We start from the raw sequence: 21287 nt of genomic DNA on the forward strand, positions 1-21287 counted from the left end.
CTTAGCTTTTAAAAAATGATAAAGAGGTCTGAATACTTTCTGAATATACTGTATATATTCTAACATGGAAAACTTCTGGTTTTAAGTATGTTCCATTCATTCTTCACCTCACAAAAAAATTCATAAGGCATAAATGTTTATTTTATTATTATTTATTGTAATTTGTCAAACAGAAACAAAAACAATAATAAAATAAGAATACAATGATAGGAATGATAGGCACATTAGTGCACTTATGTATGCCTTCACTATGGACCTCTTACATATGAAGACATTTATAAACAACCATAATTTCAAAAGAGTCAATAAAAAAAAATATTGAAAATGTGAGTTTTTGTGTTATTTACTATTATTATTTTCTCTTAATCAGTTGTTCTCTGTTGTTTAGGTCTGGCCTAATAATTATTATATAACATTTTGGGAAATATATGCAGCCCAGCAACCCAATGCTAGAGGCCAAAATGGAGAAAACTTCCACAGCTATCATATATTTTCCTTTGGTGCTTAGATAGGATGGAACAAAAGAGAGCCATACACTGCAAAAGATCAGCATGCTAAGTGTAAGACATTTGGCCTCATTGAAACTGCTGGGAAGATTCCTGGAGAAAAAAGCTACAGTGAAACTGGCAACTGCCAGTAAGCCCATATAGCCCAAGACACAGTAGAACATAATATCTGAGCCTTCATTGCACTGCAGAATGATAGTCTCAACTTCTGAATTGGTGTTAATATCAGGGAATGGAGGAAATGTTAATAGCCACACCATGCAGATGCCTGTTTGAATCAGGGAACCAGAAAGAACAATGGAGGTGGCCAATCCTCTTCCCATCCAGTTCCTCAGCCTGGATCCTGGCTTGGTGGCCATGAAAGCCAGAACTACAGTGATACTTTTTGCCAACACAGAAGACACAGCCACTGAGAAAATGATGCCAAAACTAATTTGTCGGAGAAGACATATAATCTTTCCAGGTGCAATGAGAAACTGCAATGAGCAAAGGAAGCAGAGGAAGAGGGAGATGAGTAGAACATAGCTGAGATTTCTGTTATTGGCTTTGACAATGGGAGTATGGTGATATTTAAAAAATGTTGCCAGAACCACAACTGTGCAGGCAGAAAAGATAAGTGCCAGAATCACTAGAGTTATTCCCACTGGTTCCTCCAAGGATAAGAATGAAATTCTCTTGGGAAGACATGAATCTTGGTTCTTATTTGTATATTGACCATCTGGACATTTGGAACAGTCATCCATGTCTGGAATTTAAATATATATTACATATAAGCATACATGCATTTGTGTATATATTGTGTTCAGGAAGAAAGAAAAAATGTCAGAATGACTAGTGTTATTCCTATTAGTTCTTCATAAGACAAAAAAGATATTTTCTTGGGGAGACATGAGTCTTTTTCCTTGCTTGGATATTGGTCTTCGGGATATTCAGAACAAATGTCTGGAAATTAAGTATATAATTTTTCTATGATTATATTATTAATAGCTTTATTGATTTTTTATTTTTAAATAATAACAAAAAAAGAAAGAATTGAAAAGTTACCAACAAAAATCCTTAGCAAATTTATTTATTTATTTATTCAATTTTTATGCCGCCCTTCTCCTTAGACTCAGGGTGGCTTACAACATGTTAGCAATAGCACTTCTTAACAGAGCCATCATATTGCCCCCACAATCCAGGTCCTCATTTTACCCACCTCAGAAGGATGGAAGGCTGAGTCAACCTTGAGCCGGTGATGAGATTTGAAATGCTTTTGTATTGTCTGATTATTTTTATGTACCGTATGTACTCGAGTATAAGTTGAATTTTTCAGCACCAAAAATGTGCTGAAAAATCTGACCTCGACTTATACTCGAGTCACTGATGGCGCACGGGCGCTGTAATGTCCCGAGCACTGGCAGCAGGGATAGGCTGGACCTGCCATGGAACTGTTTTGCCGATGGAGCCGGGCACCAGAGTTGGGGGGAGTGGAGCGGCAAAGAAAGTGCAGGGAAATCTTCTAGCTGCGAAGGTTTTTTCTTCTAAATGTCACTGAGCGCTCCGCTGCGAGCTTTAAAGAGGAAGGCCGAGAGAGTGCAAGGCAAGACCTCCAGTTTGAGTACTGCCACAGAAGTGTGTGGCAGAACCTTGTTCCTCCTAGGCACACAGCCCGAGTTAGCCAGTCCTGGCGAATCTCTGGCTGAGCTCCACCCTGCAGCTCCGGTTTCAGCTGATGCTACAGGGACCCCCAAGAACAGGATGCTGGTGCAGGTGATGGCTCTGCCCCTTCAGGGCCTGTTGGCGAACCTCCTCAGCCTCGAAATTCGGCAGCAGTGGCGGTGGTGGGGGCCTGGGACATGAACATGACATTCCCGGTGCTGCTGCTTCTCTAAGAAAAGCCTAAGCAGCTGCTGCTGCCGCCGCCACCTTATTCTTCCAGGGAATGTCACATCCACACCCTAGGCTCCCACCGTCACCACTACTGCCAAATCGTGACCTGCCTGTTTTGGGGGTGGGAGCTCCAAGCAGGCAGCAATCACAAAGGAAGGCGACTGTGTCCGTGGAGGCACCTCCCCCACCCACTCTGGGATTCCTTGCTGCAATCCCAGCTGGGGTCCTCTGAAATGGCCAGAGCAAAAGGCGGATGGGAGTGCGTGGTCCTCACCAGCCACCCATATGCTGAGATTTCACTTTCTGCCTACCCCATGCTGAGGCTCCTGTCAGGTGAAAAATCTTTTGCCAGCTATGGATCCCACTGAAGAAATTTTAGAGAATACTCAAAATGATTCTTCATTTGCTTTGTAACCTTAAATAAAAACCAGTACAGTATTGACTGTGTAATTTACCCAAGGAGGGGGAGAGAAAAATGCTAGGAAGGAAGAAGGAAAAAAGAAAGAAAGACAGACAGAAAAGAAAGAAAGAAAGAAAGAAAGAAAGACAGAGAGGAAAGGAAGAAAGGAAGGGAGGAAGGGAGGAAGGAAGTGGGGGAGAGAGAGAGAATGAAAGGAAGGAAGGAAGGAAGGAAGAAGGAAAGATGTTAGGAAGGAAGGAAGACAGAAAGAAAGAAAAAGAAAGATGGTAGGAAGGCAAGCAGGAAGGCAGGCAGAAAAAGATGGTAGGAAGGAAGAGAGAGGCAAAGAAAGATGGTAGGTAAGAAGCAAGGAAGACAGACAAAAAAGGAAAGGAGGGAGGGAAGGGATGGAAGAAGGAAAGAAAAAGAAAGGAAGGAAGACAGGCAAACAGAAAAAGAAAGGGGGAGGGAAGAAGGAAGGAGAGAGGCAGACAGAAAGAAACAAAGAAAGAAAGATCTATGACTACAATTGAGCCCAAAATTTTGGTTGTTAAGCAAATTGCTTCAATTGATGTAGTTTTATTAGTTTCCATTTTTATAAGTTACCAGTAGCCACTGCATTTTCCACCCTCGACTTATTTTCGAGTCAATTAATTTTCCCAGGTTTTTTTGGCAAAAGTAGGTGCCTTGGCTTATAATCAGGTCAACTTATACGTGAGTATATACGGGTATTTATTTTATTACTTTCAAAATAACAACAAGAACAGAAAACGAGAACATAACAGAAAAATAATTATGATAGAAATACATATTTTCAATTGCAAATAATCAGGATCATTCATTTGAATCCAACCACAGAAGTTTATTATTGCAACCTGTACATAAGAATCAACTAACAGAGTAATTAGGGCCAATCAAATTGGAGGAGAGGAAAACTTGGGTCTCTTATGGCAATGCAATGACTGCAAACTGATGCCATTTTTAACTCCACCTTCTTATGTGCCTGCTCTTCTCCTACACATATATTATGAATAAAGGTGCATGACAATGCTTTTTAAAATGTGACAATGATATATCAGAACAAAGTAAAAAATAGTGGTGGTATTATTTGATATCCAAATTCCTATTGTTCAATTCACTTTCTCCTGTTGCATTTATGATTTAATAAGGAAATTAAGCGATTTTTCTTTCTTTTAACAGACTTTTTTCATAGTTTTATTATGTCCCTATTTTTTTATTTTTTTGTCATGTTTTATACAGGTAGAGTTCACTGTGATTTTCTAGATACTATTATTGAAAATAAAATCATTCTTATTAAAAAAAAATCAATGTAGTGGACTCTTACTATCAGCTCATTTCTTTTGATTTTGTGAATTTTCTAAGACCTCTTCAATCACACTTTGACTAGGACAGAAGTGAGCTCAATTAATACTATTGCCAAAGGGTATCTGTAATATACCATTCCATTTGGAATATGTGATGATGTTTTGCTATTTGTTTGCTTTATTTATTCTGTTTTTATTTAGCATTACTTTCAGCCACAAATATTCTTGTATAAGATAGTTGACATATAATTTTATAAATTAATACAATAGAATAAAATAAATATGTCATAAGATAAAATTAAATAAATGTGCATAGACACAAGTACAACAGATCTTATAGTGGATAATTTGATACACTGTTAAACAAAGGAAAGAGAGAGTGTGTGTTTTGACCTAGACTGCCTGATAAATCATAAAGCACAAACATAATCCCCCAAACCCTCTTTTTATTTCAATGGCTGTTAATAATGTTCATTCATAGCCATAATAAACAGTGTTAATTAGTCCAACAGATGTCTGCCACAGTCTTTTAGAAGAAGGCTGATAAGCACCAAGCTTTATCTCTCTTGACATGCTGTGAAACACCAAGGAGCTTTGCAAGACCAAACAGAACATAGAGTCAGAATGGAGTTGTTGAATTATACCGAACAGAATTGAACCAAGTTGCTTTCTGCAATGAGCACATCCATTTACCCCTCTTTTATGTTCTATGGGAGGGGCCAATTATCTCCAAGCCTTACTCCAAAGTAGACCTTTTATTCCTCAACATTTCTTGTCTTCTGGCAACTCTGCCAATGTGCATGTTGGAAACAGGCTCCCTCTGTTCCTCTGCCTCGCTCATGTCAGCACAGAACTTCCAGATGGTCTGGGCCACATCTCTGGCTCCAACACAGAGCTTTCTCCAGACTCCAGGCCTAGCCAATGTTCTTCCCCAGCCTCTTCGCTGTCTGACTCTGCTACCAGACACCGCTGGCAGACCACAACTAAGAGTGACTGAAATAATTAGTATTATTTTGATCAAATCCTGTAAATGCTTGGATTATGTAAACCAGATCAAGATAAATTTTAATATATAGGAACATTTATGCTCAAACCTAAATGGATCATGTAAACGCTTCTTACTTTGATATGTACAGTACTCTACTATGTAGGCTACAGTATCTGATTATAATGCTTCTTACCCTTCTGGCTTGAAATTTTTTCTTCAGGGCATGGAAAACAATCATAGCAGCAAAATGGCTTCCCCTCCTGCTTTTTCTTGAAATAACCAGGAAGGCAACTCTCAGTGCAAAGTGAAATAGGTAAGGTCTACCCAGTAAGTAAGAAGGAAAATGTTAGCATTCAATCTGGTGTTTGAAAAAGAACTTAAATATCTTAATCGATTAATAATTTTCAAATTAGAGTGATAATTATTAATATTTTCTTCTTTCTCATCAATGCCATCATCAAAGCTCTCCAAGAATGGGCTGTTTCCCTGTCTCACTAATAGTAAACATATAGGTATAAGTAGAATAGAACACAATAACAGGGTTGTAAGAGACCATGGAAGTCTTGAAGTCCAACCCCCTGCACAAACAGGAGATCTTATACCAGTGATGGCGAACTTTATTTTCCTCAGGTGCTGAAAGAGCATGCATGCATGCTATCATGCACGCATGAGTGCCCACACCCATGATTCAATGCCTGGGGAGGGCGAAAACAGCTTCCCCTGCACCCCCAAAGGCCCTCTGGAGCCTGGAAACAGTTTGTTTCCCAACTTCTGGTGGGCCCAGTAGGCTTGTGTTTCTCCCTCCCTCCCCCAGGATCCAAAGGCTTCCGTGGAGCAGGGGGAGGGTAAAAATGCTTTCCCCCATCCCCTCAGAGGCTCTCTGGAAGCCAAAAACGCCTCCCCCAGAGCCTCTGTGTGAGCCAAAAATCAGTTGGCCAGCACACACATGCACACTGAAACTGAGCTAGGGCAACAGCTTGCATGCCAGCAGATATGGCTCCACATGCCACCTGTCATTGTCCTATACCATGCTAGAGAAATGGCTCTCCAGGCTCTAAAGCCTCCAGTGATGGAGCACTCACAATTTCTGAAGGCAAGCCATTTTACTGGTTAATTGTTTTCATTGTTTCCATCCATTGCTACTTGTCTTGCCTTTAGGTGCTTTAGAAAATAGTTCGACCCCCTCTTCTTTGTGGCATCCCCTCAAATATAGGAAAAATGTTTCATATCACCCCAGTTCTTCTTTTCACTAGACTAAATAGACTCAATTCTAGCAACCATTCTTCATATGTTTTAGTGTCCTGTCCCCTATACATTTTTGTTGCTCTTTTCTGTACTCTTCTTCCAAACTGGGAAATATATTCGGCTCAAACCCTGTTGAAGTTAATTCAGAGGGATTCATAAAAATGTAAGTATTTTTTCTAGTCACTTAACATATTGTGGGGGTGGGGGTGGATTTTTTATTTATTATAATACAGAAAAACAAACACAGACATACAACAGCTATTAGTCACAAGCCCATTTTTATAAGAAGTTATTGTTGATGATTTTGGAGGAATTTATACATTTTTACATTTCTTTGTTGTTTTTATAACTAACATTTCTTATACTATATATGACTGCTATTTATTATACCATATATATGATTACTTCAGTTTTTAACTAGTTTATGGGACCTGGAGATTGCTGACTCTGTGGGTCACTGGGGCTGACCCTGATCGGTCACTGGGGCTCATGCAGCAGGAAGCGGTCCCATAAGTAGTCTGGTCTGATGCCATGTAGGGCTATTTTTTATTATTTTTATTTTTATTTTTATTTTTATTTTTTTTAATTTTTTTTTTATTTTTTTATTGTTTTTATTTTTATTTTTATTTTTATTTTTATTTTTATTTTTATTTTTATTTTTATTTTTATTTTTATTTTTATTTTTATTTTTATTTTTATTATTTTTATGTCAATACAACACAGCGTGATGTAGCAGCGAATTATGTTTGCCGATTCCAGTAAAGTGGCCTTTTGCAATTGACAGATGGAGATTTTGTCAATTCAGATGGTTTTCAAATGTCCGCTGAGATCCTTTGGCACTGCGCCCAGCATGCCAAGTACCACTGGGACCACTTTCACTGGCTTATGCCAGAGTCGTTGCAGCTCGATTTTTAGATCTTCGTATTTCACTAATTTCTCTAGCTGCTTCTCCTCAATTCTGCTGTCCCATGGGATTGTGATGTCGATGATCCATACTTTCTTTTTCTCCACAATCAGGATGTCTGGTGTGTTATGCTTCAGAATTCGGTCAGTCTGAAGTCGGAAGTCCCACAGTAGTTTTGCTTGCTCATTTTCCACCACTTTTTCAGGCTTATGATCCCACCAGTTCTTTGCCACTGGTAAATGGTAGTTCCAGTACAAGTTCCAGTGGATCATCTGTGCCACAGCATCATGTCTATACTTGTAATCAGTCTGTGCGATCTTTTTTGCAGCAGCTGAGTATGTGATCGATTGTTTCATCTGTTTCTTTACAGAGTCTGCACTTTGGATCATTTGTTGATTTTTCAGTTCTGGATTTGACAACATTTGTTCTAATGGCTGGTTCTTGTGCAGCCAGTATTAGTCCTTCTGTCTCCTTTTTGAGTGTTCCACTTGTAAGCCATGACCAGGTCTTTTCTTTTTCCACTTTGCCTTCAATCTTCTCCAAGAACTGGCCATGCAATGCTTTGTTCCGCCAACTGCCCATATGACATTGAGTTACAGTTTTTCTATACTGGTCCTTGGTTTGCTTCACCTTGAGAAGCTTCCTATTGTTGACCTCCATCAACGCTGACTCTTTGCTCTCCTTCACATAGTCAGCTAATGCATGCTTCTCTTCTTCTACTGTCTGCTTCACTTGCAGAAATCCTCTGCCACCTATTTTCCTTGGTAAATACAGCCTGTCAACATCACTTCAAGGGTGTAGTGCATGATGGATCGTCATTAATTTTCTGATTTTCCTGTCCAAGTTGTCCAGCTCTGCTTCAGTCCAGTTGACTATGTCAGCTGTGTATCTAATGACAGGTATGGTCCAAGTATTTATAGCCTTGATAGTGTTGCCACCATTCAGTTTGCTCTTCAAAATTTTTCTGGTCCTCTGGATGTACTCTTTGCTGATCATAGTTTTCACATGAACATGCTTGATATTATCCAGTTGCAGGATGCCCAAGTATCTGTAGGCTTCTGGCTGGTGGCTCGGGGTGGCTTACAACAACAATAAAACAGTATGCAATAAACAAATCTAATATTTAAAAAATATCTAAAAACCCATTATTTTAAAAAAGAAACATACAGCACAAGCATACCATACATAAACTATAATGGCCTGGGGGAGATGTCTCAGCTTCCCCATGCCTGTCGGCAAAGGTGAGTTTTAAGAAGTTTGAGAAAAGCAAGGAGCGTGGGGGCAATCCTAATCTCCAGGGGGAGCTGGTTCCAGAGGGTCGGGGACACTACAGAGAAGGCTCTTCCCCTGGGTCCCTCCAGATGACATTGTTTAGTCGACGGGATCCGGAGAAGGCTAAATCTGTGAGTCGTAACCGGTCGCTATGATTTGTGCGGCAGAAGGTGGTCTTGGAGATATTTTGGTCCGATGCCATAAAGGGCTTTATAGGTCATAACCAACACTTTGAATTGTGACCGGAAACTGATCGGCAACCAATGCAGACTGTGGAGTGTTGGTGTTACATGGCCATACCTAGGGAGGCCCATGATTGCTCTCACAGCTTCATTTTGCACAATCTGAAGTTTTCGAACACTCTTCAAAGATAGTCCCATGTAGAGAGCATTACAGTAGCCGAGCCTCGAGGTGATGAGGGCATGAGTTAGAGGTATAACAAGCAGGAAGAGGGAGATTGTGATCCCAATATATAGAGCGCTGGTGAGACCACATTTGGAATACTGTGTTCAGTTCTGGAGACCTCACCTACAAAAAAATATTGACAAAATTGAACGGGTCCAAAGACGGTGGAAGGTTTTAAGCATAAAACTTATCAGGAAAGACTTACTGATCTCAATCTGTATAGTTTTGAGGACAGAAGGAAAAGGGGGGACATGATAGAAACATTTAAATATATTAAATATTTAAATATATTAAAGGGTTAAATAAGGTTCAGGAGGAAAGTATTCTTAATAGGAAAATGAACACAGGAACAAGGGGACACAATCTGAGAATAGTTGGGGGAAAGATCAGAAGCAACATGAGAAAATATTATTTTACTGAAAGAGTAGTAGATGCTTGGAACAAACTTCCAGCAGACGTGGCTGGTAAATCCACACTAACTGAATTTAAACATGTCTGGGATAAACATATATCCATCCTAAGATAAAATACAGGAAATAGTATAAGGGCAGACTAGATGGACCATATTCTATGTTTCTATGATTTGGAGAGTTGGGAGGGATTATTGAATGAGGAGAGAACTACGTTTCACCACAAATTACTTTCCCTCATTATTATTATTATTATTTATTATTATTTATTAGATTTGTATGCCGCCCCTCTCCGGAGACTCCGAGCAGCTTACAACAACAATATGTAGTACAAATCTAATGGCTAAAAAGGACAGTTTAAAACCCTTACTATAAAAACAAACCATACATAAAATGAAATGGCCCGAAGAATCAATTCCCCCATGCCTGTCTATGCTTCAGCCAGCTGCAAATCCACTGAACTATCCAGAGGTTAAGTCCAATCTTCACTAATTTATTTATCAGTTCTTTATGTGAAGTCCAGATTGGCACCACCTTCATCCAACACCTTTGTGACATAGTCAAAGAAATCAATGAGATTAGTCTGACATGATTTGCCTTCAGTAAAGATATACTGGTTTGGGTCCAATACATTATTGGCTTTTAGGTGCTGATTTATCCTCTTTGTGAGTAGAGTCTCCATCATTTTAACTACAACTACAGCTACAGCTAACTGGCCTGTAGTTACCAGCTTCTTCTCTACTGCCCTTCTTGTGAATAGGCACAACACTGGCCATTCTCCAATCCTCAGGAACATCTCCTGTTAACAGGGATTGTTTAAACAAATCAGTCACCGTGGTAGCAATGACAAATCTGAGTTCTTTAAGAACTCTGGGGTAGATGCCATCTGGACCCATTGCCTTATTTATCTTTAATCGTTCAAGTTCTTCTAAGACATGGGTCCCTAAGATCACTGGAGCTGAATCCGTACAGCTGGAAGCAATGCTATATCCATCTATAGTATTATATTGTAAGGTGTCTTTTGAGAAAACTGAACAGAAGTAGCTATTAAAATGGTCAGCGACCTCCTTATTCCCATCAATGTATGTATTATTCCCGGTACTAAGCTTCGTGATGCTGCAGTTTTTCTTCTTCCTATCACTAATATATCTGAAGGAGATTTTATCCCCCTTCTTTACAGATTTGGCAATTTCTTCCTGTTTTGAGGCTTTAGCAGCATATATTATCTGTTTTGCCTCCTTCTGTCCATTTTATACACCTATCTGTCAGCTATACTTCCAGACTCTTTATGCCTCCTATAGGCAGCCTTTTTTTCATTGACTATAGCCCTTACATAATTGCTAAACCATAGCAGTTTCTTCTTCCTTTTACCTTTAGTTATTTGCCTTACATACAGTCCAGTGGTTTTTAAGATGGCCTTTTTTACTACAGTCTACTGGGTGCTCACTCCTGCCATTTTATCCCCCCCTTTAATTCATTATTTAAATATCCCCCCATTGCATTAAAATTTGTTTTTCTGAAATGCAATACTTTGGTTGCAGTACTGCTTACAATCCAATACTGCTCACAATCAGTTTTTACATCAAACCACAAACATAGGTGGTCACTGCAACCTAAATTTTCTTCCACCTCCTCTGAAACCCAATTCCCATTCGTCAAAACTAAATCTAGAATATTCTCCCCTCTCCTGTGCTACTGTGGCAGGCCAAAGCCTCCACATGATGACTTTTGGGCTGACAGGTGCCCCCCCCCTTTGCAAAAGAACTATCTCCTAAAATAACAGAATAAAACACATAGGGGTTAGGATCGCTTTTAGACCCTTCTACCTTCCCCATGGAGACTATTAGGCTTGGTCAGGTAATTTAGGCTTTTGGCCTGACAATGACATTATTTCTATATTAAATGACATGACGTGTAGTCATGCAAGCAAAAATGTTCAGAACTTACTTCATTGAATGAGCTGTGCCAGGTGATGGCTTCATCATGAATAGTAATTTTTTTCTCTTGAACCCAGGGATCCATCTTCCCCACTTTTACTCTATTGAAGGATTGATTTGCGAATGTGACCCAGTTTGTAATATCAAATCCAACTATCATTTCCCTCCTCTCATCAAACTGAATTTTATCCCCAGCACTGTTATTAAAAGAGATCTCTTTTAGAAACTGGTGGAGCTGAATATTAATGAATGCACAAACAGAAGAAAATATAATCAATAATTAATGAGCTATTTTTGTTAGCAGTTACATAATTTATTTGCAACTGCTGCAACAACTTTTGCAGATATTTTATTTGTCCTCAGCATTTAATTCATTACTTCTATCCCATTATACAATTTCAATACACATGGACAAACTAATTTCCCTGCAGAAGCTTCACCATCTTTATGTCCCAGTTTAATTTAAAAGGATAACGAATTCAACATGGCCCCAAATTTGCTCAAGCTAAAACATGGTGTCTAAAAACAACCTAAACAATACAAACTATAAAACTGTAAAGCCAATAGAGTTGAGTGGCTAAATGAAAAAAAGAATATAATTTCCTGTCATATGAGAAAACCACATTTCTTATCTAGCAAATATTACTATCAGTAGTCAATATTACTTAAAATTGAACAAATTCAATCAGCCTGAAACTATGTAGGATTATCCTTGGTTTTTAAAATGTATGAAAAGAGTCAATTTTGCCCTTATTTTTGCCAAGTTCCTATGACAACTGGAACTTCAAAGAATCAAAGCAGTAGGGGAAAACCAGCATCATGGAAGAAGAAGGAAGCCAAGATGAAGGGGTGGATGATATAAGAGGTGGACAGTTTGAGCCCACATAATAAGTGGGATAATAATATTTTTTTGCAGGAAAATTAGTTTGTCCATCTGTATTTAAATAAACAGTGCATAAGTGCACTAGTGTGCCTTCTGTCCCCTGTCCAGTTGTCTCTCCTATATTTTATATATCTTTGATCACATTCATATATCCTTTCCTCTACTCTTCATTGATGTATTCTATTCTCATATCTTTTCTTCTATCCTTTTCCTGATATACTACTTACATGTTTTTATTCTCTTTAACTTTCAATTTGTATTGGACAAAATAAATAAATAAAATAAAAATAAATGATGGGTCATATGTGCCATCAGTCTCAAGTCCTTTCACAAGAGATCTATATCTATGCTTCTTATCTATCACATATTTGCTTTGGCTATTGGTGTTCAGATTTTTGTAGAGATCTCTAGCATGCATTACACCTAACTTTTGATTTTTCCAGATTCCTGATTTCCTGCATTTGAAATGTAGCTTGTAAAATGCAAACAGAATAGGAATCTGAAAATGTAATAAAGAAAATCTGATGTAACAAAGGCTGCAAAACATGTCTTTGACTAACGAAATGGCATGAACAGTTACAAGTCATGTATAAATTATAAATAAACAAATAGAGCAGATGGTTGAATTAAGAAAAAGCATACAAAAATGAAAATTTGTGAAACACATGAAAGAGTCAAGAATAAAGGATCAAGAACATGAATGAAATACCAGTTAGGACATGAAAATAGAGATAAGTTGAACCATTGAGAACAAATGAGAATTGAATTACAGGAAAAGTTTATTAAGTAGTGAATGAAATGAGAGAAAAGGGAAAATTAGAAAATCATGAACAGAGAAATTTATGGGCTTGGTTTTAAAGACCATACAATAGATGTAAACTCAATTTACTTCTATTTTTCATTTGTATTATATCTTCGTCCCTTCTTTATTTTGGTTTACTGTGATTTATATGAAAAAGGTACATTGCTTATTCATGGTGGTTGAATTTTGAGAGACAAAAAAAGGTTCAGTACCTGCCATGGCTGCTGTTCCTGGATACTCACTTTCCTATCATTAGGCATTCCATTGTGTTTTTGTTCAATCTGCATGTCATGTAAAGCATGAGCTACAGCATAAACTGCATTATATATATTGTAACTATGTCCAGTCATTCTCATTTCAAAAAAAGCACCTGGAACATTTTCCAATTTCTCCTTCAGAGTGCAGACATCATCATCTTTGTCATTCAACAAGGGACTGGGAAAGGAGCAGTCAAATGCATGTACCCACACATCTTTGATAAAGCCATCTTCTTTTGATGAGAAATGGTCCCTCGCCTCAACAAAGCACTGAAAGCCAAGCATTTCATTGGAGTGAAGTGAAAAGGATAAGGAACCATGGATATCTTGAATATCCCAGCTCCTTTGGTAAAATACTGATACAAGATCCATTTGGGAGGGAATGATCCACACTTTACCTTTTGGCTCCATAGACAAATCTTCCATTTTAGGAAGATGTAATAACAATCTAAGAAGCATAAGTGTTTTTTCATATACAATTACTACATTGGCTTTGCTGTTCATAGAAGCATAAAATGTTTCTACTAGCCATGTCAGCTCCTTGAATAATGTACTGATATAAAATGGTCTCATTCTTTTAAAAAAGGCAATGCAAATGCCGTGAAGAGGAAAAGTTGAAAAGGCCATCCTAACAAATCTTCCATCATCATCCTCTCTCACAAGGATCCCAATCCAAGACCACTTGAAATGAGCAAACAGCTGAAGAAGACCTTGATATATCTTGTTTTCATCTGGGACCATCTGGTAGAAGGAATATGACTCACTTTGATCCAGCATCTCTGGATGGGACCCATATATAAACTACAGGAGTAAGAAAACTATTAGTAACTTACAGAAGGGGAAGAAATGGAAAAAAATATTTAATAAAATAGCAGCCATACCAAAGCTGCTTTAATTTGAGAGTTAATCCTCAAGCATCTAGCAAATGTTGGTTTATGTTAGAACTTATTGTAGCAGGCTTATAAGAACAAAAATTTTGTTTTCTATTCTTCATACAACATACATGCTATTAATGATACTTTATTTTAGACATGCTTGAATTTCAACTTGGTATGCTGGTGTTCTCTAAATAATGTTCTCCATTTTCCATTTTTTACTTTTTTGAAATAAAGCTCTTTAGAGATTGATAAATTAACTTTCAGCATAACCTTTCTTATCAACCTTAGAACCAGTCTATTATTTTTATAATTCATTATCCATATTTTCTCAAGTTTTAATACATTGGCTTTCTTCATGCAGTGAATTAATGCAAGCTAGGCTCATATCAAACAAACTACCATGTTTCCAAATTACACAGATGTAAAAAGTTCATTAAAATCATGATGACCTCATAAGAAATCACAGCTCACAACATAACATACCTGTGGAAGTTTGTAGATCCTCAGGAGATCTGCCATATCAATGGAGATTTCAGAATAAAGAGCCCCAATAACTGAGACTAAGTTGTTCTTAATTCCACATTTATAATTGGGGATCATTCTCTTCAGAGATGAAAAAAGCTCCATTGTAGCATGATAAATCCATTTTCTACCATAATTGTCAAAAATATTGATGCCCAAAGTTATATTGGGCAAGATCTGTGGGTTTTCATTTATCTCCTTTACAGCAAATATCAAAGCCAAAATATGCTGATAAAACTTAGTCTGGACTCTGGAATAAAAATTATAGGTTATAAAAGTAACTTGTTATACTTAACAAAAAAGTTGCAACACACACACGCACGCACGCACACACACACATTTCATCCAAATATGTTGTTCTTGAAATCAATAAACCATGTGTCATGTATTATGTGCAAGGTATGGTATATACTGTAGATTGCCCAGCTACTGTGGCCTAGAGGAACTCTTGCCTCACAATCAGGCAGTTGTGAGTTCAATCCAAGATAGAGGCAGATATAGGGTCCCTTGTTTGGGCAGCGTTTTGGACTAAGTAACCTGCAAGGTTCCTTCCAACTGTGTTAATCTGTTATACTTCCTGAATAGAAAATACAGCTTCTGACCATACTCCCTCCCCCTCCATAATCTCGCCTAGTTGTAAGAAGTACAGATTTCTGACTTCACTGATAAAAAATAATATACATTCTATGAAGAAATCAATTAACCTAAAAAGAAAATCAAAATAACAATAATAAAAATGCCCTAAAATCTCAGTATCTCCTAGAAATATTCCTGTAGAAATATGTATTCTTTAAATATCATTTTATTTTATTTGTTCCCTACTAAAAATGTTGCTTCACTGAACAACTGAACACTGATTTCTATGACAAATTGAAGCAATTCTTTCTTATTCTTTTAAGGATTCCATAGAAATTAAACAGGATGAAATATTTGAACTAGACAAATAATATGTTTTTGTCATTGTAGCTAGTTTTGGTCCACCTATGATTTCCAGATATAATCTGGAATCTCTTACATCACATGGTGCTTTTTGTAATAAATAGAGATAATTTGAAATTATGGATAAAAGGATAAATTTGGATAATGAAACTAAATTGAGATAACTGATGGGATGGTGGGACAAGGTAAGATGATATATGATGAGTAGAATCCAAGACCAAGCTATAAGAAATAAATTGGAATCACTCTATAATATGTAAATCGATATATTGCTCTTTGGTCAAAGTGGATTATATAAGAAACAACCCCGATTGGTGGTGGGGTATCTGTGTGTGTCGGGGTGTTGGGCACATTTCACTATGCACTGTTTTATGTTGTGTGTATATTAAATTTGTTAAAAATTAATTATTATTTTTTTTAAAGATACTTACATGACTTCACCGTTAAATGAAAGATGGGGATCTTCCAAAAAGCCTTCTAATTCTGTAGGCATGAACATAAGGGAAGTAATGCCACCAATGATGAAATCACCAGGTTGGAAATAGTTGTGAGAAATAGGGAGAGGATCACCGATATTGCATTTTTCCATGTCACATATCCAAACTATACGAGATAAAAGCAAAAGGAAGATTATCATGATTATTATGTCAAATGTACAGTATATCTACAGCAGAATTTGTCTACTGATGATTAAAAATATCCAAAAATATACTATTATTTTTGGAGCCTGACTACTCCACCACCACACTATTCACAAATATTCTGAAACCATGAATTCACATTATTTAAAATAAACCTGATAGGATTTCATCTGTTTTTACTCTCAAGCTATAGGTGAGGAGGTAATATTTCTCATATCAGGTAATACTGATATTTTTCAAAGCATCCCAATCCTTGTTGGTTATATGTTTGCCAAAGCAATGTCAGTACAACAGTAAAATTAATAACAGTAGTTTTGATAATTACAGATCCCAGGGTGAATTACATTTCCATTTCTCTGTGATAATGGAAGCTTTTTCTCACCTATACACCACATATGACAAAAAATGACATCAATTTTAAATGAGCCAATGAGATAGAAATCAATAGATTGCAAAAAAAAGAAAAAAAGGCAAAAAAATCCCTAAACCCACCAACCCAAACTTTTGAGGAAAGGGGTATTAGAAAATTTTATATCCATCTGCAAATCATGAACTTTCTGAGTAAAAACCTCCCTGCATGCTTTCATGTCCTATAGCAGTGATGGCAAACCTATGACATGGCTGCCACAGGTGGCAGACAGCGCCATATCTGCTGGCACACGAGCCGTTGCCCTAGCTCAACTCCAAAGTGTACGTTTGTGCTGGCCAACTGATTTTGGGCCTACATAGAGGCTCTGGGAGGGCATTTTTGGCTTCTAAAGAGCCTCTGGGGGATGGGGGAGAGTGTTTTTACCCTTCCCTGGCTCCAGGGAACCTTTTGGAGCCTGAGAAGGTGAAACATGAGCCTCCTGGGTCTACCAGAAGTTGGGAAACATGCTGTTTCCAGCCTTCAGAGGGTCTCCGGTGGGGAGCTGTTTCTGTCCTCCCCAGGCATTGAATTATGGGTGTGGGCACTCACGTATGCATGATAGCATATGTGCACCCTCTTTCGGCATCCAAGGGGGAAAAAAAGGTTTGCCATCTGTGTCCTATAGTGTATTTTTTACATAGTGGTTTCTTTCTTATGTATCAGTTTACTTTCTGAATGCTGTCTTTAACAATCCTGATAAGTGAGTCCTCTATAATTGTTGCAACAAAAAAGCAACATGGAAGGAAAAAAAACATTTGAAGGAGAACTTGCAGTCCATCACCCACACCTGTCAGTTCTTTTTTTCATATTTCACTTTCTTAAATCTCTTTTTTGCAGCGATTGGAAAAATGAGATTAGATTCTCCTTGAATCATGTGGCTTTTCTTTCTTCTTTTTCCTGCTCTCAGTGGCTGAAGCCTAGAAAACAAACTCAGTACCTAAGCAATTTGTCTTGGAGTCAGACATTTCTGACATTTTAGATATTTTATATCAATATCTAGGTTCCAGAGGTGAATTCCTGCAGGCTCAGATTGGTTCTATAGAACTGGTAGTGGGAATTTCCCCTTGGTCACCAAACTGGCAGCAATGGCCAGCTGGCCATGCCATGACCATTCCCCCCACATTGCTACTCACTTGCCCACACCACTTGCCCACTGTTTTTGCCCCACCCACAGCTTGCCCTGCCTTCCCTTTGCCATGTGTATCCACAGAACTAACTCCTCCTGCCTCCACATGGGTAAGCATTTGTGCTAGCCTATCCCCCTTCCCTGCCAGGCCACTGCATTGCCGTTGCAGTGGGGATAGGAGGCAGCTGGGCCAGTTTCATAGCAATGTAGCCTGTCCTGGCCAGTGGGGATAGGGATGGGGGGGACAGGGCAGCCCAGCAATCTTTGTGTGTTGATTAGAAGTTTTCCAGGCCAGCAGTCCAATTCTACCATCAGCCAGCATCTCCCAAAGGCTGCAGGGATGGAGGAGGGTAGGGCAGCCCAGCTAGAAACTTTCCAGGCTGGTGGACCCATCCCACCATCAGTCAGCATCTCCTGAAGTGTGTGGGAACAGGGAGGAGAGGATAGCCTGGCTAGAAGCTTTCCAGGCCAGGGGCCACCTCCTGCTACCAGCCAGCATCTGATAGAACATGGCCATTTAGTTGTGTGGAATATTTAAAACAGACATCCAGGCAGCCAATTTGCACACTGGGAAGGAGTGGGGGGAGGTCTCAGAACTTAGCTTTGATGTGCACCCATGGAGGAGGGTTGTCTCCACCTCTGCCGTATAATGACAAGTTTAATAAGAAGGTGATCTGGCTTTGTGGCATAGCTGCAAGGCACTGCAAGACAAATAGTCACTACCAAATATTAAACAGAAACAGCAAGGATGAAACCAGGGCAGCTGATTCCAGGTTTCCTTCAGATAGCTAGTCTTTAAAAGGGAGATTCTTGCAATCACAGGAAGACAAGAGATTGGTGAGCAAAAGTGAGTATTTTTCCTTTATTAAAAAGTGATAATGTTGAATCTGATCCTGCCACAAAGGATAAAGGGAGGGGGGCAAAGTCATCCGAAAACTAAAAGAACACAAGGGAGGGCCCCCCATCACTTGTTTTTTAACCTGCCCCCACTGGAGGGAAGAGGGAAGAAAGCAGAGAACGCAGGGAGAGGGAGAAGGAGAGAGAAGGGGCGATAGATTAGATCAGATCAGATCAGATCAGATCAGATTAGATTAGACAGATTGATCCAGGCATCCTGGATCAATTGGCAGTGAAAGAGAAAGTCTGTAAATGGGTGGGTGGGAGGGGATGAGTGCTGAAAGTGAACCTTGCATTTTTGACATCTGCAGAGTCCCAACATGGGGAGAAGGAAAGGAGACCCTCTAGAGCAGAGATCTTCAAACTTGACAACTTTAAGACTTGTGGACTTCAAATATCAGAGTGCCTTAGCCAGCAAAGCTGGCTGGAGAATGATGGAAATTAAAATCTACAATGTTATGTCCTGGGTTTTTCAGGCAGGAAAAATATGGCAGTGGGGTGTATAAATAGCTGCCAGGCGTAGCCTGGGTTATTTGTTGCTACCAGTTGATTCCTGTGTTCTTTGTCCAGTTGCTGTTCTTCAATAAATAGATGGTTTCCTTCATTGGCCTGGTGTCTTTTTCCCTTCAAGAGAATTTAACACTGGTTATGAGGGTTTTGCCATGTTCATGCTTGCTCCTGCTCTTTTTTCTTCCGAGTGACACCGCTGCCCTTCTGGGACCACCGCCACAATTTTATCACTGCCGCTGCCATTCCTGCCATCACCTCCACTTCTGGGACTGCCGCCAACGTTTTTGCCACTGTCATTGGTATTCTTGCCCTCACTGCCACTATCTTGCCACATCTGCTGCTGTTTCCTGCCACCGCTATTGTTTCTGGGGCTGCCAGTGCCACTTCTACCACCATCGCCATTTTTGCCACTACCGTTGCTGACCCTGGCATTGATGCTGCTTCTTTTGTCACAACCATTGCCATTTCCTGCCACCACTACTGTATCTGGGGTGACCACCGATGTTGCTACCGCTCCTGCCATTCCTGAGGCCACCTCTGCCATTCCTGCCCCATCGCCATCGTTTCTGCCACTTCGGCAATTTCTGGAGCCACCGCCACCCTTCTTACATCCTCCGACTCTTGAGGTTTTTTGTTCACTTTTTTTCTCTCATCCTTTTTTTTGGTCAACAACACTTTATCTGCTTCTGACATTGCAGCTCACTCATCCAAGGACAACGTTATTTACCAAGTCATTGACTGAGTAAAAAGAGGATGGCCTACAAGTTCTCTATCCAGTGATTTAACTCCATTCAAAGCTTGCCAGTGCGAGCTCTCAACCCACTGAGGGTGTTTCCTATGGGGAGCAAGAATAGTTGTCCGATTCACACTCCAAGACTCAGTCTTGTGCCTTTTTCATGAATGCCACCCTGGAATTCTGTGCATGGCCTGGAGATATGTCTGGTGGCCAGGGTTAGACCGTCCATCCATACCTGGGTAAATCATTGCCCAGACTGCCAAAACTCTAGGCTCATGCCACCTGCAGCAGTCCTGAGGTTGTGAGAGGGTCCAGGGTCCACATTGACCTAGTCCCATTCCACAGCCACCAGTTTATGGTACTCATAGACACCTATTCTGGATGGTTTGCGGTGGATGTCCTAGGGTCTACCACCACCAATCACATAATCAACACTTTGTAAAGACATTTCGCAACCCATGGACTTCCCAATACAGTGATAATGGTCCACAATTCACATCCTCCCAATTCCAATTATTTTTAGCATCTTACAGCATAAGGCAAGTTTTAACAGCCCCCTGGCACCCCAGCAGCAATGGCCAACTGGAAAGGCAGTGAGGTCAGCCAAAGAAGTCCTGGGCTGTTTAAGGGGGTCATATTGACAGAATAAAATAAATATCTACCTGCTAGCCCAATATTGAACTCTCTGTCCCATCACAAACAGAAGTCCCACTGAGTCTCTCATGGGCCGGCATATTTGCACAAGGTTAGATCGTATGCCTCCTACGTATGAACCTGCTCATGAAATTGGCAAATCCAACCCCATTCAAGTCTTTGCAGGTTGGATCTCTGAGATAACTGGACCTTGTTCTTACAAGTCTGTACAAGTATAATCTGAAATGTAACAGTATTCCTGTTTTAGTATTAAGATAAGGCAGCTGAGTTAAACCTTGACTTAGTCAGGTTTGGACTGAATCTGGATGAACCAATTGTTAATTAATTTGAATCCCACTACTGCTTAGAACTCATAATGTTTTTGACCGAAATGCTTTTGAGTGTGATCCAAAAGAGTAGGAATCTAAATTGAGCAAGTAGTTCTTCTGAGTCTAATAGAAATAATGTTAATTACATTACACATGCTGGGTTTGTGTAGGAGGACAGACACAGGCAAAATCCAGATCTCAACTTGCTTAGTTCTTCAGTAAAAAAAATGCTCAGGAAAGGATTTAGGCAAGAAATGAGTTTGAAAACGAAGGAAGAAAGTACTTTGAGATTAGCAATACCTTACTCTTTTGGCTTTATGGAAAGTACATATAATGATCTCAAATGCCAAACATTTATCATTTATTATTGTACTTATTGATTCAGTTGTGTTGTTACTAAATTGCATAGTTATATGCATCGTGAAAACAAGAATATTAGAAATTATGTATATAAATTGCAT

At 39.1% G+C, this 21287-nt stretch overlaps 1 protein-coding gene across 1 annotated transcript; it reads right to left on the bottom strand.

Annotated features, from left to right (window-relative positions):
- Positions 1 to 352: 352 nt before the first annotated feature.
- LOC139155300 (vomeronasal type-2 receptor 26-like) lies at positions 353 to 19672 on the bottom strand. The gene is made up of 7 exons (XM_070730422.1): positions 19384 to 19672; positions 15977 to 16148; positions 14568 to 14856; positions 13162 to 14007; positions 11275 to 11499; positions 5285 to 5411; positions 353 to 1251 (listed from the first exon to the last, which is right to left on the bottom strand). Exons 1-7 carry the CDS (start codon positions 19670 to 19672, stop codon positions 353 to 355), a joined length of 2847 nt encoding a protein of 948 aa, XP_070586523.1.
- Between the last annotated feature and the right edge of the window lie 1615 nt (positions 19673 to 21287).

This window comes from Erythrolamprus reginae, unplaced genomic scaffold, assembly GCF_031021105.1.
Source record: "Erythrolamprus reginae isolate rEryReg1 unplaced genomic scaffold, rEryReg1.hap1 H_1, whole genome shotgun sequence".
Taxonomy (NCBI): Eukaryota; Metazoa; Chordata; class Lepidosauria; order Squamata; family Dipsadidae; genus Erythrolamprus; species Erythrolamprus reginae.